This window comes from Falco naumanni, chromosome 2 (genome assembly GCF_017639655.2).
Source record: "Falco naumanni isolate bFalNau1 chromosome 2, bFalNau1.pat, whole genome shotgun sequence".
NCBI classification, from domain to species: Eukaryota; Metazoa; Chordata; class Aves; order Falconiformes; family Falconidae; genus Falco; species Falco naumanni.
Window position 1 is genome coordinate 57,648,011 of NC_054055.1, and position 26,179 is coordinate 57,674,189.

Below are 26,179 nucleotides of genomic sequence, written 5' to 3' on the forward strand. Positions count from 1 at the left end.
CCCTTGCCTTCTCACCCTAATGATCACCCTCAACATGAGCCAGCAGTCAACAGCTTCCTTCCGAGAAGTACCGTACATCAGGAGATTGTTATAGTCTCAGGATGAGTAAGAAGGGAGGCCCAAATCTTCTACCTTCAACACAGATCACTTAAATCTATTTTAATGTATTTTGTATGATTGTACATCATCCTCCTGTTCTGAAGTGCAGTACATTTTAAAGCCTGTTAGACATGCTCATCTTTCATTGCTCTTAACGGACGGCAAAACCTTCAGTCCTCTGAGGTAGGTCTTAGTTTTCTACATAGATTCAAACCAGTTTAGATCCACACTCTTCTACCAATATTGTTCACTAGCTTAAATGCCTTCTTGCTTGAGCTTGACTCCACCCTGCCCTATTGGTTACTCATAACGCTCCTCCGCATTTGCTTTTCCTAGATTAATCGGACAAATGTTCCCAGTGTACTTTTGTAGGTAAGCTTTGTTCTTTTCCAGTAACCCTCCCAGGTGTATTTCAGTACAAGGTTTTCTTTGCTGGACATGGTTTATCAGAAGCGGGCACAGTAATGCCTCACCAGTCACCCAGAAGCTTGACTGTGTGCACACCACAGTCACATTTGTTTTTTCACAGCCACATTAAATCGGCAGCTTCCTTTCATTGCTGACTAATAGACCCAGGTATTTTCCCATTACTCTGCTGGAGAGTTCCTGTATTTATACAACAAATACTTACTAATACATACATGCAGTGCCTTGCATTTTGTGCGTTGACACGTTCTTCTAGGCTCATTTCTATTACTTGAAGGTCTCAAGTCACCAACAGAAATGAGATTATTCATTGAAATTATTACTCATTTCTGACAAAACTGACCAGGCTCTGCATTTACATTTACAAATGGATCCTGGCACTCCTCTAAAAACTTCCATGTATTTCTTTGGTACTGAATATATTTACACCACACAGATGCGTGGGGTTTCTGTTTTGCTTTGGTGTTTTTTGACTACATGGGCCAGCGAATAATCTTTTTTCTTCTAGACAGACCAAAGTTATGGGCATCCTACTAAGATAAATTTGTTTTGAAGTTTTGCAGTTCAAAAAAAACCCCAAACACACACAAAGGAAAAGCCAAACAGAATGCCCAAGCAAAACACTGTAAAGCTTGGAACACTGCACGTGGCAAGTATTTAACCAAAAGACTCAGAACAGAGGACAAGTGCTCAAAAAAAGCCAGAAATCTATCTGCTATTCAAAAATTCCCAGATTGGTTTGCAAACATGAGAACAAGTCAACCGGGAAGCAGAACTGGACTTGCCCAGAAATCAGGCTGACATCTTAGGTCTTACCTAAGATGAAGACGTGACAACGCAAGGGAAGAACAGCACAATAAGAAATGCAACCCCAGAAGTGAGCTCCTTTTCTGACAGCTTTTGGAAAGCAACTGAACAGCAGACTAAATGGCTGTGGCTGAACCTTCTCTAATGGAAGTAAAGTCTCTTCTCCCTCTATCAAATCATTCCAACCAGCGATGTTTGAGGGGGAAAAAAAAAATAGGTTGAGGAGCCTTTTTCTTAGTAGAAAGACAAGCATACAAATGTGAGCATCCTTCCAAAGGGCTGCTGGTTCCCATGAGAAACTGTTAATGTCATCTCAGCTTCATTTTCATCACTGTTTAGATGGAGCCTTTTTCCTCAAACTGGACCACCATCTTTCCCGGCCCTCTGCCTGTATCAGAAGGGGATGAGGGGGGAGGCACTCCGCACCGATCACCTCACGGCATCCCTTGCAAGCACAGGCCGGGGTGACGGCCAGTGCGCTCCAAGGGAACGCTCACAGGGTCCGTGCGTTAGCTTCTGCGAATCCCATTTACCCTGGGATTATCAGAGCAGCCTCGGGCCCTCCGCAGGCACCTCCAGCCTCCGGAGAACTTCCGGGTTTAAAACAGCAAGGACTTACCGCGCCAGAGCCCCCTCCCCAGCACACCGGGCAGCGGAACCGGGAAGCCTGCACGTGATTTCCCCTCGGGCGGCTCGGGAAGGCCTGTCCCTCCTCCCGCCCAACTACCGGGACAGAGGGCAGCGCAGGGGCCGCCGCAGCCGCCTCACCCAACCGCCCTGCACCCGCCCGGGCCATGGGCCGTTCCCGGGGCCCAGGCCGAGCGTGCGGCCCCCGCCCCCCGCCGCTGCCCCGGCACCGAGCGCCGCCGCCGCCGCCGCCGGCCCCCGAAGGGCACTTCCGGCCGTGGGGCCGCCGAGCGCCCGCCCAACCCCGCTCGCCCCCAGCCCCCGCTCCCATTGGCTCGTCCCGCTCAGCGCGTGACCGCTGCGCGGCCGCCGGTTGGCCCTCCGGGAAGCGCGTGCCGCGGAGCCGGCCCGAGGAGCGGTCCCGGGGCGGGGGCGGGCCGCTGTCGCCGTGGCGACAGCGCCGAGCGAGGGACGGGCGGGGACGGGCGGCCGCCGCCGCCGCCCGCCCAGTGGCTGCTGCCGTCGGCGTCACGTGCGGCTGCCGCGCCCGCCGGTTGGCCGACGCCGTCTGGCGGGGGAGGCGGGGGAGGCGCCACGTGACGAGGCACCGCCCGCCCGCCTCCCCGCTCTTTCTTCCTCCCCAGCGCCCCCCGCCCCTCCGCGCGCGGCCGGTTGGCTGTTGCCGTGGCGACAGGGGAAGGAGGGGGCGGGGCCGGCGCCCCACCTCAGCCGCGCCGCAGCCCGTGAGCGCGGCCCCCGCCGCCGGCAGCACCGCCCAGCAGCCGCCGCGGCCGGCAGCATCCGCCGGGCGGGCGAGCGGAGCGGGGGCGGCGGCGGCCGGGGCGGGGCGGGGCGGCCCATGGCGGGGGGGTGAGGAGGGGCCGTCGGCAGGTGCGGGTCGGGCGGGGGGTCCGCGCTGGCGGCGGCGGGAGGATGCGCGAGTACAAGGTGGTGGTGCTGGGCTCGGGCGGGGTGGGGAAGTCGGCGCTCACGGTGCAGTTCGTGACCGGTACCTTCATCGAGAAGTACGACCCCACCATCGAGGACTTCTACCGCAAGGAGATCGAGGTGGACGCCTCCCCGTCCGTTCTGGAGATCCTGGACACGGCCGGCACCGAGCAGTTCGCCTCCATGCGGGACCTCTACATCAAGAACGGGCAGGGCTTCATCCTCGTCTACAGCCTGGTCAACCAGCAGAGCTTCCAGGACATCCGACCCATGCGCGACCAGATCATCCGCGTCAAGAGGTGACTTGCCCGGCGGCCGCTCCTCCGACGGCCGCGCCCGACGCCCACCTGCGGCCCGGCCCGCCGGGGCCTGCGGGCCGCCCGCCCCTCCCGTCCGTCCCCTCCTCCCCCCGCGCCGGGCCGCCCCGCAGTGCCCGGATCTCCGGCCCGGGGGCTGCCCACGCCCCGGCCCGCTGCCCGCTCAGGTGCCTGCCCCGCCGCTTCCTTCCCTCGCCCGCCGCCCTCCCGCCTCCCCTGGCCGGCGGGACGCCCCCCTCGCCCCCGCCGGTGCCTCGCCCGCCGCCCCGTGCTCCCCGTGGGCGGGTGCCGGCTGCCCGCCGCAGGGGCGGCGAGCGGGGGCAGGGGGCTCCGGCGGCTTCCGCTGCCTCCCTGCCCGCGCCCCCCCCCCCCCCCCCCCCCCCCCCCGCCGTCCCGGTTCGCGTTGGCGATGCGGTAAGTTTGGGGGTGCCCCTTCCTGAAATACAGCAGGCGGGCTGGCCGCAGGCGGGCGGGCGGCAGCCTGTGCCGTGACTGTAACCGGGGGCCGGGCCGGGTCCCCCCCCGAGGGCCGGGCTGGGACCCCCACCCCCCCGTGCACTTCCTTAGCGGCCGCGCCGTGGCAGATGTGCGAGGGCAGCACCCGGGTGTTTTCGTGCAGCACGGGACGGAGATCTGCCTTTTGGGGATACCTGCATAGGTATTCCCGTCAACTTCCCGCTTCTCTGAAAAGTGCAGAAGGCGAGCCCCTTCCTTGGGAAGGAGATGCGGGCTGTGAGCCTTAGGCCTTACGTATGCCCGTGTTTCTCTTAAATTTCCCACGGTCGCATTGCCAGCCACTCTGCGCGGAGCAAATGCACAGTGGCGAAACACCGGTGCATACTGCCAGTTTGTTTTTATAATCGCTGCGTTGTTTAGATAATGCGTCAATCAGTCAGATGTCAGCAGCTGAAATGCAGCCAGTCACGCAAAAATAAGGGTAGATGCACCATCTGAAATCATAGCAACCGTATGGTTCAATAGTGTGGATGAGAAAATGCCGCTGGCCAGATCGTCGCAGACAGAGGTCTGTTATTGCCCGTGGAGAGAGAGAGAGGTGGTAATTATGTCGCAGAACTGGTTGTAGCTTTGACTTGGACATCTGAAAGGGAAACCCTTGTAAATAACTTAGTTGGACCACAGCTGTTGGGTTTGCATCATAATGTGGAGTGGAGCATAAGAGGTGATAATGGGTGATAATGGCTAATCACATGGTCGGGTATGGGCTGTTTGCAGAAACTACCATTCCAGACCAGGGCCTGGGGAAGATGTGTGTTGAAACTGGGGAGGAGGATGAGTAGGGGAAAGGGGAGGGAGGAGACAAAGCCCTGATATTTTTGGAGACTTGCAACCTTCTCATAGTAGGCATTTCTTAATGTATGTCCTAACTTTTTCACTGACGATTTCTAAAGACTAATGAAATGAAGTTATTTTGCATTTATTACAGGGAATGCGTTTTCTATATCCTTGTGATCCTTCTCACTCACACATACCTTATAGCAGAACATTTTTTTTTCTTTTAAGTTGTTAGAGTAGACTTTATTCATTAATAAATGCTTTTGGTTTTCCTGTATTTAATCACTAATATAAATTAATGTAGTCGCTGACTGCCTAGCTGTGGCTTTTGCAGCATGCATTGTACCTTGCAGTGGAGCATCTGTATTGAGACCCCAGCTGGCAAGCTGTAGGTAGGTGAAGCAGAATAGAAAGCAACTTGTACTCCCATGGTTACGTTGACTCGGCACTGCTGAGAGTGGGTCTAAATGCTGCTCTTCTGTTTCTTCTATCATCTCTTTTACTGCAAGACTTCAGCTTTTGGTTAGGTATTTGGTGAGAGACACATGAGCAATGTTTTAATCCTAAATTTCACTTATGCAAAGTAATCTAAAAGCAGCAGAAATCCTGAAAATTTTGAGTTGTTAAAAGGGATGTGCTGTTGACGTGAAGTATTAAAAATGTAGTTTCAGCAAGTGCAGCAGATCTTTCCTTGTCAACTTACCTTCTCTGGTATTTGTGGGTGGCGGTGTTAATGTTTTAGAACTTAAGTTTGCCGGCAGTGTGGGACCTAATGTGCTTTTGACTTAAGCTTGCATCCTTTTTACCAGTCAAACTGGAAGAGTGCATATTTACAGAGGTAATATGTATCTGTACGAGGACTTCTAAATTTATAATTTACAGTTGCACAAATACATTTAATTCATGTTGAGAGACAAATGATCACAGTCCTGTGTACTTAGGGATTTTGGGTGAGATGTACCTGAAAATGGCAACTGTATGCTTATATTGATACAAATCTATGATCTAAAAATCTCTGAAATTTCCATTGTACCTGAAAACCAACAGGCCAGGTCTCTAACTGGTAGGTATCTCTGCATTTTACATGTTGTCCTTGCCTTTTTTTGGATGAAAGAATCCCTCAGTTACTACATAATTGGAGAGTAATTTTAGTTGCTCTCCCCAGAAGTAGAAAAGCCAGGTGAAATTCTTTCTTCAGGTTGAGAAGCACATTTGAGGCTTCTGCTTCCCTGGTTTCTAACCGCCACATACCAGGCCAAACTAAGCTAAGGGAGTCCTTCACTCCACCTGATGAAGTTATTTTATAGGAATGAATGATGTGTTCGTGAATGAAAGAGAGGGAACAAGTGGACCTGAAGCTTAGTGGTTAGAAGAGGTTGAGATCACTCTTGCCAGTATAGTTTCTGTTCTCATTAATATTAAAGAATGCACAAATAGACTTAGAAACAGGACTGAAATCCAGGTCTCCCGGTTTGCAGAGAAGTCTCCTAATCTAAAAACGATAAAGTCAAGCTTCCTTGTGTAGTGTGGGAGTCTTGCATCCCTTTCAGTCATTGCGCACAGTTTTATCGAGAGTGGAGGATGCCTCTGTAGCTTTTAAACAGGTAATTAAAGTTCTTTCCTGGGAATTTGTTTAAGTGTAAATCATAATTGTCTTTTTCAAAGCAAATAAAACATTTTTGCCTGGGTCTTCCTAAGAATGAGTCAAGGTGCTTTTACCTTCAGTAAGAGAGCCCTGTCAGTTCTGAGTTGATGGGTACCATCAGCAGCAACCCCCAGCAGCTTTGCCCATACACAGGATGAGGAGAAAGAGGTTTCAGAAGTGCTGCCTGTACTCTTGGCTGCAGTTTCCCGCTGCACAGAATGCTGCTGGATTTGAATGAAGGATAGTGGTGGTACCAAATTACAGCTGCCGTTTTTCCCTCTCTGGGTGCTGTGTCTTACAATAGTTTCTACCCAAGGAGTGGCTTGGCTACAGCTTGTGTTATACAAAGCAATTGCTTCTGCAGTCAGCTGTCCTTGCAGTGCCTGCAGCTAGCCCTGCTGCTGGAACTTGTGCTTTAGTATTGGTGCATGGGGGGCAGAAAACTGATACAAGGGAATGTGCCCTTGGCGAGTGATGCTGTTGATGCCTTGTTTTGCTGGATAAGGAGTGTAATTGGAAGGTAGGAGGACAGAGGGGTCGTGCCCTAACGTAGGGTGGTGGGTTGTAGAGAGCGAGGCCAAAGGTATAGGGTTAATCTCTAGGTTTAGGAACTTAAGAGTGCCTCCCAGCTTGTTTGAAGCTGTTATCATGGATGATGACAGCTAAGTAAATGGTTTGGGAGATCCTATTCCCTGTACAATTGACTGCTTATCTGAAATGCATTGTTCCAACTCTATAATCTTCGCGTCTTGGGTACCTAGTACCAGTGTCTGGATCCCACTTGTGCCAAATATGTCCATTAAGCCTTGTTTCTTCTGATTCTTGTAAATGCTGAGGGTTTGAACTGTTGGGAAGATGGATCATACATAAGTATGATTTTTTTATGTAGTAGCTTTGAAGAGTATTTCTTACTTTCTGTGTAAAAGGATAGAAGGAATCAACTGTTGCTTTACTGCCTCCCTGTGAGGTATTAAAGTATGTTACCTGTGCATTTGTAGGTGCTGCAACTCTTGGACCTTCTTTCCCTCCGAAATGGATTTGCAGGCTTGGCAGCAAAGAACTGTCTGTTGTTTATGTTGCAGACAGAACTCACTGTAGTTTCAGAATGAGCTGTTTTCTGGAGAAACCTTTTATTTGTGAGAGCAAAGCTAAAATGGATGAGTGGGCCTATGCCAGCAAAGGTCTGCAGAGAAAGAACAGAAGCTGTCAAATTAAACAGTGGAAGTGGTACACACCAGTCAGATATCAAGGTTTAGAAATAAGTTGTGAATATGCAGATTAAGCAGTATAATTTTTTTTTGTGCGTCAAAAAAAAGATAAATTCTAATGCATTCATGTTTGTCTCTTGTATGATTAGAAAGCTCTCTGAAGAGTGTGTGCTGGTATTTACTATATACTGCATTTTAGTTTTGGATATGACTCTGCCAATCTTTTTCTCCCATGAAGGTGTATTTAAACCTCGTTGGGTATGTATTCTAGGTGCTTATGTAGCCTTCGATAGTGTAATTTCTCAATCTGTCCTACAGATTCCCATGAAACAGAGAGGTATTATTATTTCTATTCAAGCAGAAAACTAAAGCACAGAAATAAAAAAGGAAGCTAATTTAGAGTTCTTCACTTGCAATGGTTTCTCTAGATGTCTGACCAGTGCTTTAAAGATAGAACTGTTGTGTTCATATTTTGGAGAGTCTTAACAGATTCTACTTAAAAGCATTTTTCAAAATACCATTTTATTTCAAGTAGTGAAAAAAAACCTTTTCATTAATCTGTTGCTTTTTCTCTAGAAAGCAAAGACCAGAAAACTTAGATTGGCTGAAAATGCAGACTAAATGATGTAGGTATATTGTTATGAAATATCACAGAACTATGTCTCAGAGTTAAGAATGTTCTTTGTGGTGATGTTTGTCATCAGGATGAAAGACTGCCCCCAGTCCAGGGACTCTGTATGGCAATTTAAAACATACAAGATATGTAGTTATTGAAACTTATTGTGAACTCAGCATCGTGAGTCAATGATAACTGTATTTAGTGACTTAATGGTGATTAAGTCTGGAAAACTATACTTGAAATTACAAATTGCTCAGATGTCTAGTTTGAAAATGTTGCTTTCCAGGTACTATGAAAACTAAGTATGCTTTTTTAAAGCAAGGTTGAATTTACCAATTTTCTGAAATTCCAAGTGTTTATCATCTTTGAGAAAATATTTTTCATCTTTTGACAACTAGTTAGAGAATTCTTCATAAACACTGCTGCAACCACATAAACACATTCAACCACAAAGGTGGCTCCAACCTTCCAGGAAGAAATACCTAATTGTTCGTTAGAAGTAAAACTTGGAAAACCCTATTCCTTCTGAAATACTGTATGTAAAAGCTTGACAAATGTCTAGGGGCTTTTCACAGATGCTAGCTGTGTAGAGATGGTAGAAATAAGAACAGACTGAAATTCTGAAGTCTTTTTTTTAGAAAGAGTTCCTTTTCTTGCACTAATATCAATGCAGTGGATTGATTAGAGTACTCATCTTTACATGAAGAAGGCAGCGCAGGTAATAAGCGTGGCCCACATTTTCTATAGAATGTCTGGCCAAGCTGCCAGCTGCTCCTGTGCACTCATCAGATGAAATTTAGCACTTTATTGGAATAACAGATTAATAGATTTTAAATCCTGTCAAATACTTGTACATTTTTCTGAGAAAATGTAGGCACCTGGATGAAATTCTGAAATGGTGCAGACATCAGCCATTGTGTTAAAATATTTCAATACAGTAGAAGAGCTATACCGGACTCTCTTATTTTTGTTGGTCGGTTGGTTGGTGGGTTTTTTGTTGCTTTTTGTTTGTTTGTTATTTTCCTTTAAGGGACACCTATGGATAGCTGTTTCTCATATGAGAACCTTATCAATTCACAAGAAGGAACGGCAAATATTTTAAGCATCTGTAGAGATACAAAGAAGTGGAAGGCACAAGTAGTCAGTTGTATCTAATTGACCCTGTATATAACATCAGAACCTTCAGCTATATGGCCATCTCTTGTGTCTTATTGGGGAACTGATACATAGACTGTCCCCTAGAAAGTGTAACTAAACAGAGGCTAATTGACTCTGTAGAGTACAGGTTTGTAGAATATAGGACATTACTATAAAATCAGAGTTTAAAACTAAAATCTTTAGTTTCTTTTTGTGCTCTGATTTTTAAAAAATAACTTTACAATACTTCTTTCTGGTTCTATAGAGTTTATGTAAATTTTTTTTGTGAATCTACCTTTGTTTTAATTCAAAAATTAATGAACTAATTCTATCAGACCAAAAATGTAGGTTTCTTGATTTGACTGGGTATTCATAAATAGACAATCCTCTGAAAAGTGTCTCTGTCAGTGTGCAATTTTAAGCTATAGAAGATTATTTAAACGTTGCCTGGCGTAGTCTTGAACTTGGCTATTTCAAGTTGCTCATGCATCTTTGGAACATATTACCTTGAATGTTTTCCTGTAGAAGCTTTTGAATTAAATTCCATACTTGCAGAGTTCTCTTCATTCCCCTCTACCCTCCACTTTCTTGATAATCTGAAATACTCATGCTACTTTGAGTTACTTTCGGTTGAAACCATGAAAATTTGAGAAAATGTATATAACCAGAGTCTTAAATGTATTGGGGTTTTCTTTTTTGTTCCTCCTCCTTCCCCCCCCCCCCCCCCCCCCCCCCCCAAATTGTGTAGGTATTATTTTTGAAGATGTATTTATTTGTCTTTGTAAGGTAAAGTGACGTGATAGTTTCCATATGTGGGCACTGAAAATAGATCTTTTTATCCTCTCCTCCTTTTTAGGTGTCCTTTGGGCTTGTATTGAAAAAGCCAGGTAGGCAAGCTCCTTTTGCATGTGTGTTTAGATTGTGCTAGTTTAGAGTATAGCGTATATTTTTTATGATGCCTGTATCGCTTAGCATCATTTTTCTTTTTGGATCTTAATTGCTACTGTAGTTCACGTTATCATAGAGGTGTGTGAATAAATTTGGATAGTGACAGTTATCAAATCGTAGAACAGTATGTAGCAATACTTTTAAATTTGTTTTCAGTTGTGCAGTGTTGCTTGATTGTGTCTGTGTTTTTAAAAATGCCATTTAATGTGTTAAAGAACAAATATATCAGTGACTTCAATGGCTTTCATAGTTTAGTACAATAATATAGCATTAACGCTTGGGATTGAATGTTTTCTATCTTGCTCTTCATTAAGCTGTTTTGACACAGACTTTTTTGCAATGAATATTTGGAAAACTTTATTTAAAAAAAATCACTGCTCATTAGAATTTCTGTTTTGCCTTTGAATTTCTGTTTTGCCTAGAGGACAATAATTCTTTAAATACTGTTTTTTATAGCCAACACAGTTGGCAGTAACTTTCATCTTTTCTTTCAAAATAACCACAATTCTCTACTCTTCCGTTGGATAGTATGTAGATAGAAACAAATTTTGTTGTTTGGTCATATGTAAAACAATCTGGGTAACAGTATGTTTAGTTAAAATTCTTATGTTAGCAGGCATGCTATTTGGACTGAAATTTCAGAAATAGACTTTCTTTGGCGATTGGAAGTTTTTTGGTTAAAATTTTGAAACGTTTGAGTGGATGGCTCTCCCAAAAATTGTTAAATCCATTCCTTTCCCAGTTTTTCCCTTAATAATTTAGTGTCAGATTTTTATTTTTGCACCTAAGAACAAACCTGGGGTTTACTGGCTATTTCATTTCAGAAATACTGCAAGTGTTGTTCCAATATCCGCCCTCTTTTCTTTTTTTTTTTCCTCCTTGTAAATTGTGTAGGTGGTGTGCGATGATAACGTTTTGAGAGAGAATAGGGAAGCAATTGGGACTGCAGTGCTAAATTATCCTGGCACGTAGTGACTTGTACAAAGATTTATGTGATTGTTAAGGTAACAAGAACTATAGCTATCTGCTTCTTCATGTTCTCTTATTCATTAGTTTCCTGCTGGTCTGTTGGGGTGTTTTTTTGGTCGTTTTTTTGTTTTGTTTTTCCAGAGGTTTCCAATACAGCACTACTATTCCATTTTTGCTGCACTAAGGCAAACAGTATAGTCTAGGTACAGTTTACAATGATGAGTGCAACTTGAATGCTTTCTTTGTCCATGGGTTGCATTTTAGCAGCTGTGTTGTCTTAAATCCTAGTCTAGACAAGAGAATTAAAGGTGTGATATGAGCATGTTATCCTTTCCCAACATTAATGTCATGGGGCTAGCTCAATTAGTTGGTGCTGTACGCTTTAAAAATGCAATGGTGACAGAATTTTAATTCTTGCCTTGATTAGGCCTAGACTAGGTGAAAGATCAGGTAAAGGACAAAAAAAAAAGAAGAGTAAGTGTTTTTAGAGTTGATTAGCTATTTTTGAAATATCACTTGTGTCATGTAGATAGAGCTTTAATGACTTTTAAAATATTGTTCTGTAAAAAGTTAGGATAACGAGGCAGACATTAAAGCATTTAAAGATACTAGAATATAAGAGCTTATAATACTGGTTTGGAGTAAAATAAAGTACAACTCTTACTTTATAGAATGGTTTGGTGACTTCCCATTATTGTTCTGTTTAGCAGGTAGTCACCTTAACTAAAAGATTAATAGTGTTTGAGATTTCCATGTAAGTATCCACGCAACTACAGTTTAATTTGAACTGGAAATGAATTGGATAAGGGTGCTGAACTTAAGTACTCTGAATGTTGTGAAGAAGAGCTTTGGTCCTGGATTTTTGATTAATTGCAAGAAAAGATGCTTTCAGGAAATAGGCTCTGGGCTATATGTGTGCTTGCTGTGATGAGCAAGGTTTGGTAGGAGAATGTTTGTACTGTTTGCCCTCTTACTCCTAATATATTTTACAGTGTAGAGGATAAGCCAGGACTGATCAACCTACTTCATCTGATTAGATCTGGTTGTAGTTTCCCACGCTGCTGTAACATCTTTAACTGCTATACAAAATCTTACTTGAAATGTTTCCTAAATGTGCAAATAATTGGAATGCTTTTTTCTTCTGAAAAAGCCATGAACTTTATAAGACCTATCTAGAAATGTATAAATTCTTTCCTCTAGAATTTATTTTTCTTTTGAAACTTTCTTTCCATGTTTTCAATATTTTTTTTTAAATTTTAGAAGATAGGTTTTGTCAGAACAGAACAATGGATATGAAATATCTGGGGGTTATACAATTTCCCCCAAAAGTTATGAACAAGCGTGGAAAAAAAATAGTGGTTTTGGTTTTCTACCCACCTCTGTGTTTTTTAATTGCATTTGGTCGTGATGCAGAATCCTGGACATGTGTGGGTTTTTTTGAACTACATGACAGCTGTCCTTATTTGTATACTGTTCTTAAGAAGGTTTTTCAGTCTGTGGATCACTTTCTACTACCAAAAGGACTTGACATTGTAAAGGGCTTTCCTAGTAGTAGTCTTCAACCTCCAGGTTCAAAATTTGCCCCTCTTCTGCTGTAGTAATTCTGCTGAAAACCAGTCAACTGGTGGTGCGTTGTGTGTTTGTGGTTTAGGTTGTGGAGTCTTTTAACTTTAGAAATTCAATTATTTTCAAAAGAATTTGGAGAGCAGAAGTTGGTCACCTTGAACTGTTCCTTCTAGAGCATTTTATCAGATGCCTTTCACCCCCACCCCCAAAAAAATAAATTTTAAAAAAATCTTAACTGGCCTGAGTACTTCTCAGTCTCCGATCAAATCCAGGCTCTCTTATCTCGCTGCTTAAAGAAGGCATCTGCTCTGCTAGTCTCAGGAGCAGTTAGATTCTTGGTAGCTGACATGCAGGTTACTCCCTACAATGCCTGGAAGAAAAAAGCATGAGTCACCTTCTGCTGGGTTAACGTTGCGGTCCACAATCAAAATCTAAGCAGTAATTTGGAACGAATTCTCCCATTGCTTTCGTCCACTTGGGTGTGGTGTCAGATCTGGGGAGGAGAGTGGTGGGGAGTGTCAGCGTAGAACCACTTAAATCTGTTTGATCTCCATGGATTCTTTAAGAGATAGCCTCCTTGGTATACAGTGGGGGTTTTGGGGTAGGAGAGGCTGGTTTTGTTTTTCTGCCAAGCATGCAGGATGCTGTCCAAAGCAGGCAGTCCTGGCGGTGAGCTTCTGAACTTGCAATGCACCGGAGGAGATGTGTGGAATTTCACTCCTGCACGCCTCAGTGTCAGCCTTCACTTTTCTTGCATTTCATTGAGAAAGAAATGGGTCTTGCAACATAGCTTAGTGTTTCTCTTCTGTGTCAGTTCTTTAGGAATATGCTTTGCTCTGGGGTGGCTGGTCCTGTTGCAGCAAAGCGTTTGAACTATCTCCTTGTTATGTACAATCTCTCCTCTTGAAAGGCAGGCCCTGTCACTTATCAAAACACTTAAATTCTAAAAGAATGGGAGAAAAATGGAAGCAGTTATGTCATCATGGAGCAATAGCTGACCTTTCCTGGAATGTTGTATTCACCTGGACTAGGGGAGTCTTCTGGTGACCATTCTCTGTATGGGATATTGATTTTCCATTTTGGCAGCGACTTCTTAATCTAAAGTGAATAAGCAGTCCTGAGAAATCCCTGGGTTTCAGTCCCTAGTATCTTTCTTCAGCTTGGGCACCTGATCTTTTCTTGTTGTTGTTCCCTCAGGATTTTTGAATTTGCCTTCATAGGGGCTCATCTTCAGCAGAAAAACTGAAGAGTATTTTCTCAACCTCACTTGTAGCTTAGTGCTTAGAGCAGTTGTCTGGGAAAAACAAATGTGAAACTCTATGACTGAAGAAAGGGGTATGGTGCACGTCTTTTGCCTCTGTGATCGGTGCTGTGGTTGCTGTATGTACTGCTGCCTTACATGTAAGAAACAGGGTTGCAGCTACTTGCTTTTATTCCCATGGCTTTCTGTGGAAGTGGTATCTGTTGTGGGTTTTGTTGAGTATCTTACTATTGGTGTGTTGCTAGATTCACAGAGGAGTGTTTAGTGAATTAGGCCTCCCGAGGAACTTGGCTGCTTGCATGCCTCTATAAATCCCAAGGGAGCTTGGGTGTGTGACCCTGTTGTGGTTCCAGTACATGGCTCAGCTGGGCGTGCACAGCTGTAGGCCTTCAGACGGCCACCTTGTTTTAACAAAAACTTTAGATGGATGCGGTCTGCCAAGAAATTAAGTGGGTAGGCAGAAAATTTGTGGAGCAGCCACTTGGACATGGCTCCCTAAATTCTTCTGGAGTCCCGGTACATTTGCCTACCTTGGTTTTGTATTTGGGCCTAGAAATACTTGCCATCAGAATGTTTTCCTTTCTTTACTTCCTGCTTTCTTACATCAGTTCCGTTCCTTATGTTTTGAGCAGTGAATTTCTGAATGCCTTTGTATGATCTTGTTAGTACAGAATACTGAGTAGACCACAGGCTTGATGATCATATCCACATCATAGGCTTGACAATTCTTGTACTTCAGATGTCTTCCTTCTCTTAAAAGTTCTATGCACAGGTTATATTTCTGATTATAGCACTATATTTGGAGTAGAATCTGCTTAGGTGGCTATCCTCATACAAACAGTTGTCTGAGGGCTGATAGACTCTTTCCTGGGAAGAAATTGGAGAAACAGATGATAGCAAGATAGCCTGCCAAAAGTCCTTAGAGTTCTAGTGTTAAATCTCAAACATGAAGAAACTTGATTAATCAGTCTTCAAAGGCATCTCTTCTGTGTTTCCCCTAGTTTGGATGTCTGCAGCCTCACTTAAGATTAAAAGCTGTGGATGCTCAGTGAGCTATGTTCTTATCATCTGCTTCTCCAGTACTTGTTATAGGTTGGCCACATGAGCAAATCCATAGCCTTCTGCTCCTTGATCCTTGATGATGATCCAGGAAATTTAGGCATGATGGCATGTTCTGGAATTTCACTTAATCCAAATACTCCCAAGTTCGATTCAAATTGTGGAGAAGCTAGGCTACCTGTTTATGTGGTGAATGAGTGGCTGTGTTTTGATGGGATTAGGCTTAAGAATCCTCTGCTGCCTTTAACGATAACATTATGGATCAGGTGATAATTCTGCCTGGACTGAATGGGTATCCAATGGTCTTGCCTCTAGTCAGGAATATATACATTATAGTTATTCTTTCTGGGATTGTGTAACCTCTGTTATTTACTGGAGTATCACTGTCTTACTATGTAGCTGTTGCAGATTTCTGATGAGCCTGTTTACCATCGAGCAGTTTTTAGCCAAACTTCTTGTAACCCTTTCATTTCTAGCACTCTCTGTAACCAGGTGTCATAGCAAGCAACGTCAGATGCTTGTTACCCGTCAGATGAGTCTGTCGGCAACTGCTGGCAAGGAATGCTTTTCCTACTACTGTTTCAAGTACTAGTTTTTTTTACTTAAAAGGATGGCTCGATTGTGGAAATAGTCCTTCTGCCACCAGGCCTTGTTTCTCAGATTCTGCACTGACCATGCAATCGGAGGGTTGCTGGACTTGATCCGCATCTGTGCAAGGGTGGTTTTCCGGAACCTTGGTGAGCAAATGCAGTCCTTGGACAGCCTCCTGGTAGACCATCTTTTCTTCTCATCTTTTTCATTTACTCTGTTGGTTACATTTGTGATTTCCAAGAGGCAGTAATGGTTTAGAGACAGGACACACGATGTGAACATTTAACTAAAAGCAGGGCCCTGTCTCGGGGGAAGGAAATGACTGGCAGTTGCAGACAGTACGAATGCTACTGAACTGTAGTGGACATGTTGAAAACACCATTATCTGTCTAAAAACGGTATCATAAGAAGCTAAGATGAGAATCATGGTAGTCTGATCTGATGATGGAAAGGTGGTGTTTACTGACTATTTCCTCTTAGTACTTTTGTAACTCTTTGATTAAATCCACATAATTCAGTTTTGACCTACCAACATTTACAATGTAACTGTGTTCTGAAAAGGAAAGAAAATATAGGGAAAGCTAAGATCAGGATATTTGAACTTAAAAGGTTCAAATTGATCTGAAACATAAGGAAAGAGGGAAGGAGAGTGAGAGGCATACCATGTATTGCAGGGTTTATCCCTGGTGTATCTCTAGGCTTGAAATGGACACACTGAGGAAAAAACCCTGTGAGTTTCAAAGTTTTCACCTCTGGGAAGAATTGCTACTTTGTAGACTCAACATAGGAAAGAAAACAGGATTTTGGTGTGTGAGGGGTAAAGTTTACCCTGTATTCTTTCCATGAGTTCTCAAGAACCTGGTCATTCAATATGATTTGCTGTTTATTGCAGGCTATTGCTTTCTTTTCTTTTTTTTTTAATTCCTCTATCTTGTTCTAACCCTCATAAACTGTATTTGACTAAAATATACAAAAAAGCATCCTTTTTTTAAATTGAGATGAGTGTATTCCAGAAAGAAAACAAATAACCTGAAGGTGTGAAATCACTGAAGTTAGCGTATGTTGAATTCTCCTCCAGATGGTTTTTAGTCAGAAATAGTGACTGCCATCATGGTAGCCTCATCTGCCAGAGAGGGACAATGGAATGCTCAATGTTGGATGAAAGCTGAGAAGGTGCTCCCTTATTACTCTAAAATTAAGCAATTGTATTGCTTTTCTAGCTGGGATAATTGGACTGGTAATTGAAGTCTACATTCTTCTCCCAGAGATGATCAAAACGCCTTCCTTTGAAAGACTTTCTGTCTGTCAGCAAGAAATGTGGTTAGATTAAAAGGACTGGGAACAGTCTGGGCTTCCCACCCCCACACACACTTTCTTATTAATTTGAATGGCCTTTCTGCATAGGACAATTTAATGTGGAAAAATAATTAGTGGACAATTTTCAGGAAATTCTAGTTACCAATTAGTGAGTCAATGAAGAAAGTGTAATGGACACTAGGGTATGTGGTACCTTTTAAATATAGGCTCTTTCTTAAAAGAAATCCAACTTTCTCAAATGTTTTCTTACTGTCCTTACTGTTGCTGTTGAGGGTTAAGTATACAAATTACCATCCTCTCTGTACTCAGAGCCTGACAAACAGGCACTTAAATATTGGGGTAACATTTTGTTACTCAGAATAAAACAAAGTACCTTATGGTTTAGCGAATCTATCACAAACTGTGACCTACCTAAATGCTACCACTTCAAAAATAAGTTTTCTCTAGAGAGACAGCTGAAATGTACATATATACACAAATATATGCAGGGTTTTTTTTCAGTCTTCCAGTCTGTGGGGTCAGGACCCAAGACAAAAAACAAAATGTGCATTTCACCAGGTTCTACAGTCATATTCTGTTTAAAATAGGCTTTTCCCACATATAAAAGTTTTGTTCAATGTAAAGCCACGTTGTTGTTTCCTGTCTAATTTAAGCAACATTAAAATTCGTGTCCATGTGGGAATTTACACCACTTTAAATAAATTACTTAGTTTGGCCTGGCTTATTGGGGTTTTTTTCTCCCTCTGGGGAAAAAAAAAATGTTGCAAAGAGCTATAGCCTGTTGTTGTGAATGTTTTCATTCTTTGTCTCTCTCACACACGCATGCACACATTGCTTTTTCTATCAGCTAGCAAAGTCCATCCTGTCCATCCGTTCAGCTGAGTAACCGTCTCTTTGGGTGACATAGGCTATCAGCCAGCGGTGCCCTAGGGATGCTGGCAGCCAGGAGCCTTGGCCTTGGACCCTGGTGTACCCGCTCCGCTGCTGACACAGCTTTGGCACTGGCTAAAGCAGCCAGGTGCCTGCAGCCCCGGAGGGGCAGTGGTGTGGGCACTGCATGGCGATGGAGGCCCAGAGGCTAACCTTGGTGCAGGTATGGCCTCATAGCTGGTTGGGTTAACGTGTGCAAGAGAAAACGGTCTTCAAGGTGACTGAGTGCCACAGAATATCTCCAGAGATGATAAAATGGCTGTCAGACAGGTTAATAAAACTCTCCTGGGGAAAAGGGGAGCTTTTTTTAACCTAGACTAGACCCAAAGAAATTAACATTTATGCAGTATTTAAAATATAAATAGCTCAACATCTGAGTATATCTGAGCTCCTCATATTAGCTGGCTTCATTTTCATACTTACTCAAGTACTAGATTTGAGATACACATACACACAGGTAAGGAGGAATAATATGTTTAGCTTTTACTGTTTTATGTACTAGATACCCTATATTTGATGTCACTTTATAAAGAAGTTCTTCCCAGGAAAGTTCTGGACACTAGAATTGCTCAACTTTAGTTTCAAGTCTTCCAATACATTCAGGATGTTGATGTAGAATGAAGCAGTCTGGTTTTGTTTTTCTTTAATTGGTATCTGTCTTATTGTAGGAAGAATGAAAAAAGCCCCTAAGAAAATTATTTCTGAAGTTTATCCTCAACATAGAAGAGAGGTTATCAGTAAATCATGTTTTCTATTTGCCACATAGAGGTGGTATTGTGGGAGGCAGTATTTTATACTTGAAGATAAACAAAAACTTGTTTTAAAACAAAAAAAACCCACGTGACTTAGGAGGCTCTTATTTTTGTATATTCATCTTTAGATATGGCAACAGTTTCACTTAACTAGTTGATGTGCTTTTTCTGAATCAAATTTCTAGAGCTGCAAAGTTGAGTTGTTCAAGGTGGAGGTCACTTCTGAAAACTGCGGAAAGAAAACTTTCTTGGTGCTCTGTTCACTCACTGTTAAAAATTGTTTAAACCAGGCTTATGGTAGTTAAAGAAATTATTCCGTAAGATAAGGGCCACCAACTTTCTGAAGTTATGGCAGAATGTTTTTCTTTCCCAAGTTGAATGTCAAATGTTTTCATAGAAACTCAACAGGAGTGAAGAGCATCTGCTAATGAAACTAGTCAAGGCCTTTGGATTCTTATCTGTTTCTTTTCTTTGGAGACAAATTTTATTTTGGAGAAAGAGAGCTTGACTATAGTCAAAAGGATATGAATGAAGTCATAATACTACTGCTGAAGTAAAAGAAAATGATAGAACTTGTACTATTTTCTCCTAAATTGGTTCAGTATACCAGTGTGGCTGCTTGCTTAGAGTTTTTGTGAGATAGTCTATCTTCTGAAAAATACCCAGAGTTGTAACCTAATTGTACCATTGTGCAGGAAATCTGTCTCAACAGGGCATATTTTTGCAGAGTTGTCTTACATGCATTGTAGGATATTTTTATTAGCTTGAAGGACATTAAGCTGTATTCCTCTTTGGTTACTAGGGCAACAAAGTCATCTCTGCTTCGTACTAGACACACAGATTCTCTTCAGGCTATGCAATATCATATAAACTCTGGTATCTACCTGCCTTAGTAGGGATTAATGAGAGAGCAGACATTGATGCCAAATTGTTTGCCTCTTAATCCCATTATTTTTAAGTTGTAGTGACCTGAAGCTAGTTTCATTGTAAAAGGTCAAATTCTTTTAAATAAATAAAAGCCGCTGTGGAGATACAGTTCATATCCATATGTAATGCTCTAATCTACAGACCAGATGGTGGCAATCGAACTTTGTGATCCAGGCTTGGGTATATTTTCAGAGGCTAGGTCTGGGTAGGCTGAAAGTCAGGAGCTCTGACTTCTTGGACTAAGAAGGTTCTTACCTCGACATAGAGGAGAAACTGTTGCTTTCTGCGTGGTTCTGACTGGATGACATGACACGATAGTTCCTGAACTCTAATCCTATGGAAGCAAGTGATGCTACTAAGAAGGTTTTGAATTAATTGTTAGGCCTATTCTTGAAGACTGTAAAAGTGTAATTTTAATGGGCTAGAGAAAATCCTATTAGAATAGTTTTGCAGTAGGATTTTTATCAGTGATTATAAATTGGTTAAAGGAATATAAGTGTGTATTCACTTTGAACAGTGAAATAATAACTTACAGGGCTATAGTCTTCTGGCCCTTTTAAAATGCATATGCATTTGATTGTTTTTGCTAGCCAAAGTTTTTCTTTGTTTATCCACTAAAAATTTTTGCTTTCTTTAGTTTAAATAAACAAGGATAAAGGGATTGAAGTTGTTAACTTATGCATGAGCTTTCGTTAATTCTGTAAAATCTGGTTAATTCACTTGGCTTTCATAATTCTAGGATATATGTCTATGTTGAATCCTGTAAGTATGATTATCAGTTCCTGTACATAAACTAATAGCTATAAATATTTATATAGCTTTGGCAGTTGTTTCTCAGTCCATTTTATACGGAAACAAGCCTTACGCAACTCAGCTGTCTACTTGTCTTGTCTTCCTCCATTACCTTCCAGTAAGTTTTGAATTCTGTGGCAAAGTTAAACTAAACTGAACACTAGGACAAGTTCCCAAAGAGGTAATGGGAGGTCTGGCCTTGGGGTTTTTCAAGACTGAACTGCAGCTGGCCCTGAGCAAGCTGCTTGAGATCTGACTGACCTTGCTCTGAGCAGGGGGTTGGACTAAAGACCTCCTGAGGTTCCTTGCTGGCCCAGTGGTTCTGTGGCTCAATGTCTGGAACAAATTAGAAATCTAAATAATGATTAAGTTCTATCTGAACTATTGGTTGGAAAGACACCCTGTCAGTGCTCTTAGTTGTGGAAGAAACTGTGGCATGTGCTCAGCTCTAATTATGAACCGGGGAATGGTGAGGGGAAAAGTTGTAGACAGAAGGAAAAACTAGAATTTCAGATACCAGCATTGACCAAATCTATAAGAAACTAGACCCACCATTGTCCTCATAAGTTACTTCCCAGATTCTGTGCTTTATAGAAGGGCCAAATGCTGCTTCAGCTTTTCCAAATGGAATATTAACAATATATTTGAGACAGGTTTTTCTTTAACCCAGCTGCAGGTGTAAACTTTGGTATATCTGAATTGGCACAAATCCTTTTCGTTACTTTTTCTCCTCCTTCACCTCTTTCAGTACTTCGTTGTGCAGTAAGTTTACAGTGCATTTTAAAATAATACAGTAATTCATCTAAAGGTTTGCAAGTCAAGTGGTATGCTTCTGAGAGAAATTTCTTGTGACAAAGCATGTACTGATAGATAAATGGTAGTGTATGTTAGACACTGTTAACTTCTTTGAACACAGCAATATAAAACATTAAAAATATGAAAGTTAAAATCCGTAGATTTGATGTATGATGTGCAAGAAGCTTATATTGCTTTTAACAGGTATCTGCATTTTTTATTGCCTTTGCAAAGGGACCCATTCCATCCCATGTTGTCAGAATAGGCAGGCTTTCTGACCTTGTAGAAGTTGTGTACAGAGAAGCAGGGAGGAGGAGGAATCCTCAATGTCAGCATATCTTTTAAGATACTGTGAGCCCTTGCAGTTTCTGCTCAAGCCAGTGGTGTTGAAGTGAGGTAACAACCTTGGCTTTGTCCCCCAGGCTGGTGTTCTTGCTCTGAGTCTGACGCACACCTAATCCGATAGCTTTTTTCTTTCTTCTGGCAAGCTTGATGTTGGTGCAGATTCTGCCCTAATGTACCTGTTCTCAGTACTTGTAAAGAAAGCCTGAAGGTTTGTGGTGCTACATAGCCTACTGCTGAGAATAGCTTGGATGCAGGATGTTTTTCTCTTGAAGACCAAGCAAAACTGCTAATGCATCCTTCAGGATGTTCAGGTGCCTCCATCATGACGGGTGGAAGACCTCAGAAGTGTTTATGTGCCATAGGTGTTCAGAGTTTAAAGCTGGCAACTGCTGCTTTCTTCAGCTGGAGAATGGAGGTACAGAGTTAAAGGGACTTGCTAAAAACTGCATAGGAAGCCTGTAAGAGGGGATGGAACTGAACCTGCATCTCTTAAATCATGTGTCAGCACTCATCTTACTTGACGTTTAATGTGTTTTCTGCAAGGTATCAGAGGATAAAATTTAATTTTAAGTGGTTATGTCTGAAAAAAATGGTCATTTTAAATAATTGTCTTTAAGACTTCAAAATACAAATAAAAGGTAGATAGTAGTCTCTTTAATTTTAGTATCTTGCATATGTTGTACATTTGGTAGGTACCAAAAACCTTGACGTACCCAGTCATGCTCGTTATATTGGAACAAACATTAATGTATTAGCATGGCATACAGCTTAAAAATATTTAAGATCAGAAAGCTAATATGATCATTAAGAATAACTTTCAGTTATGGACACAAGTTTCAATACTTAAATGAGACCTAATTTTGGAGATGTTGAGTCATTCTTACAGCTAGTAGCAGCAGTTTAAAAAAAAAATTAAATGCTCAGCTTTAGTGTCTGGAAACTTTGAGCAAGAACTGTACTTAAGCAACCATACCGTGCCTTGTAATCTGTTCATTGTTTTCTTGGCAACTAGACTTCTTTCAATGCAAACTGAGTATAGAGATGGAAAATAAGTGAAATTTGTGCACCTGTGAGAATCTCTGATTTGTAGGACATTACGATTTTCCTGTTGCTTTTAGAAACAAAATGTCAGGTGAAACACTTGCCTTGCATCTTATATAGAATTGAAACTTGTGGTTTCTTAAAGTTCTTAAATTATACCAAGAAATAGAAAATTCTTATTTGAAAATTCCAGTGTTTCTGAGTTGCTAAATGTGGCAAGCACTTCAGGATTTCAACAAAGTGATGTTGATTCTCAATTGTATAAGACAAGAATTTTGATTGGCGTAGAGATTAAATACTGGCATAGAGATTAATACTCAAGCATTAAAATACTGTTTGGATATGCTCACAGTAGACCTGCTGCTAAGCAGGTGGTTGTTATATATCACTGGATAATAGACTTCAGTATTAGATGAGATATGAATTTTAATGATAGATAATAGGGAGAGGTGCCCTGTTTAAGGTGAAAGCTAATTTCTTGTTTACAAAGGCTTTCGAGCGTCTGAAATGCCATTAGGTGTGAACCACTGTGACTCCTGTCTTGGGCTCCTTGTTGTCATCCCCAGCCCTCAGTGCTGTTTGTCAGTTCTTATGCCAGAGCCTTACTTTAAGGGGAACTAATAATGTCATGGGACATGATTTAAAAATTCATGGAGTTCTGCGAACTTAATGAGCAAAGGTCTCCCTAAGGTCTTGACGATCAAATTTTTTTTCTTTAGGACTTCCCTTTAGTGAATGGTGAACTCCTCTCTCATTGGGCATGTTGGCAGGGCATTGGATTTTCAGGTATTCTTGCTAGTTTACCATTTAAGCAGGTAACAGCTGAAAATAGGCTGCGTCTGCAGTGACTTGCAGAAGCAGGCTGAACACATCTAAGGAGTTTATAGTTACTCTAGCTCCCCCATAAGACCTTAGATGTGGAAAATCATAGAATCATGGAATGGGTTGGGTTGGAAGGAACCATCTAGTTCCAACCCCCCTGCCATGGGCAAGGACACCTTCCACTAGGCCACATTGCTCAGAGATCCATCCAACATTTTATATTTACATATATATATAATCTCCTCTACAGTTAAGAGTTTTTCTCTGAAGTGATCAGAAATGGCCTGGAAAGTTCTTTAGTGTCCTTCATATAAAAATGATATGCATAATCCTGTTGCCTCTGTTGCAGCAAAGGGATGTAGGTTTACTAGATGGCCTTTCAGTATGCATATTGGATAGTACCATCCATGGTTCTTGTCACTTTGAAGGTCTCAGCTGTAAGCTGCCTAGAAATAATGTGTTCAGGTGCTTTGGCTGAAACTGCTTATAGTAACAGTTGGGAAGCAAATATATATGGTGCTTCATTACATTGGGGTTTGTTGGGCTTTTGCTTGGAAGAGAATTATTTCCTCTAATTTCTTACAAGCACAGTACCAAGGGTGACCCTGCCAAACAATTTAAGCAAAATTGGCATTGGTTGAGACTTTTCCTGGACCTTGAAATCAAACTGGAAAGCATGAGCTGACTATAACAACCACAGAACTGAACTGTTAAAAGTATTTTATTAAAGTTGAGGTGATTATTTCCAGAAAGTTTTGTGTGCAAGAATAAACGTAGTTTCTGCAGCTCAAAAGTGATGTGATGTGGTGCTTACTCATAGGGGAGCAAATTAAATAATTATTGTAAAACAACTTGAAGAACAATATTAGAATGATGAATAAGTAAAATTATTCTGACTTTATATACCTCAGTTGATCCATCTGAACGAGTTTTTTTCCCAAAGGCTATATAGGGAGTTCATGTCAAAGCCTAGAATAAAATGTTAAATCGCCAGTCCTGCAATTAGGCCACAGGCTGTTCTTTATAGCAAACTAATTCATGACTCAGCCACCTAACTGCAGTGGGACTTCCAATAAGGTCTTGAACATCTACTCATTTATAAAAATGATTTTAAGACGCTTTTTTTTGTTGTTGTTTGGAGTTGTTGCTTAAGTAATTAAAGCCTTACACAATATAGCTTACAAAACCAAATATTAAATGCAATTAATTGGTAAACTGGAGTGACTTGTTTGCATCAGAATGGTGGGGGTATTATAGGTGTTCTGTATGGATTTACCTGTGAAGCTGTAATAATTTCCATTAGAGAGCAAGGTACTCAAACTTTGCAGAAGCCTGCCTACTTTTAGATATACCTATCTATCTCCTGGCATATTCCATAAATCTACACATTTATTTATATATTATATAGATATATTATATAGATATATTCATGACATAAAAATATAAATTCTATAGATGTAATAAATATATTTGTAAATACACACATGTTCATTGGTGTGTATTTGCAGGCTCTGCAGACCGAGCCCCTGCTGTTGATTTAACTCATAATGTTAGAAGCTGTAAAGCTACCAAAATACAAAGAATCAAGGTTTGGAAAAAGTGAAAAGTCTTCTCTGGCTGAATTTCTTAAGCCAAGGTAGTAATTATTTTAGAAGTATATTTGTTTTTCTTGCTGTTTTGGTTTAAGAACTGGAAGCTTTCAGCAAAAGATTAAGATTGTTTGATTTCCCCTTGACAATTCTGTGGTCTTGCTGCTTCTCATCCTGGTGTATGAGAGGCTCAGAAACAGGCTAGGGAACACTGTCTATTTGTAGAACTAGAATGGTTTGGGTTGGAAGGGACCTTAAAGATAATCTAGTTCCAACCCCCCCCACCACGGACACCACTCTCTTCTTATCTTCTGAAGCTGATGCGAGTTTTTAACTATTGAGGATCCTGTATTAAATGTCCGCAAGTAATTGTGTGAAAGGGATAAGAAAAGTCTTGGTAGTCACACTTGGAATATGTTCTTTCTCTAGATGAGGAAACTTCTAGTTTAAGTTGTGACAGATTTTACTGCAGGCAATCAAAGTTTGCAAGTTACATTATGAAATAATGCTTAGTGGTATTTATGCATGAATTTGTAAACAATCTAATAGGTTTAACCGTAATTTCTGATACTTTAGTTCATATTGCCCAGAATTCTTTTACTGTGTATTTTGGCAGGATTGTTACCACAAATTTTCTGTTAAGTCTGAAAGGAAGAGTATTTTTACTGACTTTCTGATATTAGGGACAACAATGATGTAAATAATATCTTTGTCCTTTAAATTACTTCCTTTTTTGAAAGACAATTAGAAGTGTCAGAAATATATTAGTAAAAAAGGGGGGGAGATGAGACACTCTGCATGTAGAAGGTGATTAAAGTGGCTTAGTACTGAAGACTTCTTTTGATGATTAGGAATAGTTATCATATATAGATGCCTTTTATATTTCAGTGTTCCTAGTATTTAACATGTAAAGCTAGAAATCTTACATCTTTCCACAAACTTCAACAGAATTGAAGCTAGTTATAAGAAAGTCTTCAAGAATACACGTTTTTGTTCTTTAGTTTTTTGATTTGTTTTTACTCTACAGAAAGTTTCTGCATTTTAGTTGAACATACTTGGCTCTGATACGAAGCTCAGGCAAAAATTCTAGAAAAGATGCAACACTTCAAGAATATGAAATTACAAAGCAGGAACCCATCTGAACTTTTTAGTATCTTATCCTGTACTGGTCCAGCTTACTTTTCCTGCCCCCTGTTTAGGAGTACTGGGTAATCTTTGGCACAGTTTATTAGTCTTGGTGTGAGGTATTCGTTGGGGGTTTCTTCGGTGGTTTGTTTGCTTTGTAATTCTTACTCATTTATTCTTTGCTTTTATTATATTTTCACTGCCTATCATCTTTGGTTTTTATC

General features: G+C 41.6%; 1 protein-coding gene across 1 annotated transcript in view; it reads left to right on the forward strand.

Moving 5' to 3' along the window:
• The first annotated feature begins 2,865 nt into the window (after positions 1-2,865).
• RAP2A (RAP2A, member of RAS oncogene family) overlaps positions 2,866-26,179 on the forward strand; it is a 33,584-nt gene continuing 10,270 nt past the window's right edge. Inside the window, exon 1 of the mRNA XM_040584414.1 lies at positions 2,866-3,206. Coding sequence (XP_040440348.1) covers positions 2,893-3,206 — 314 coding nt within the window. The 5' untranslated portion in view covers positions 2,866-2,892. The remainder of the gene's footprint in view (positions 3,207-26,179) is intronic.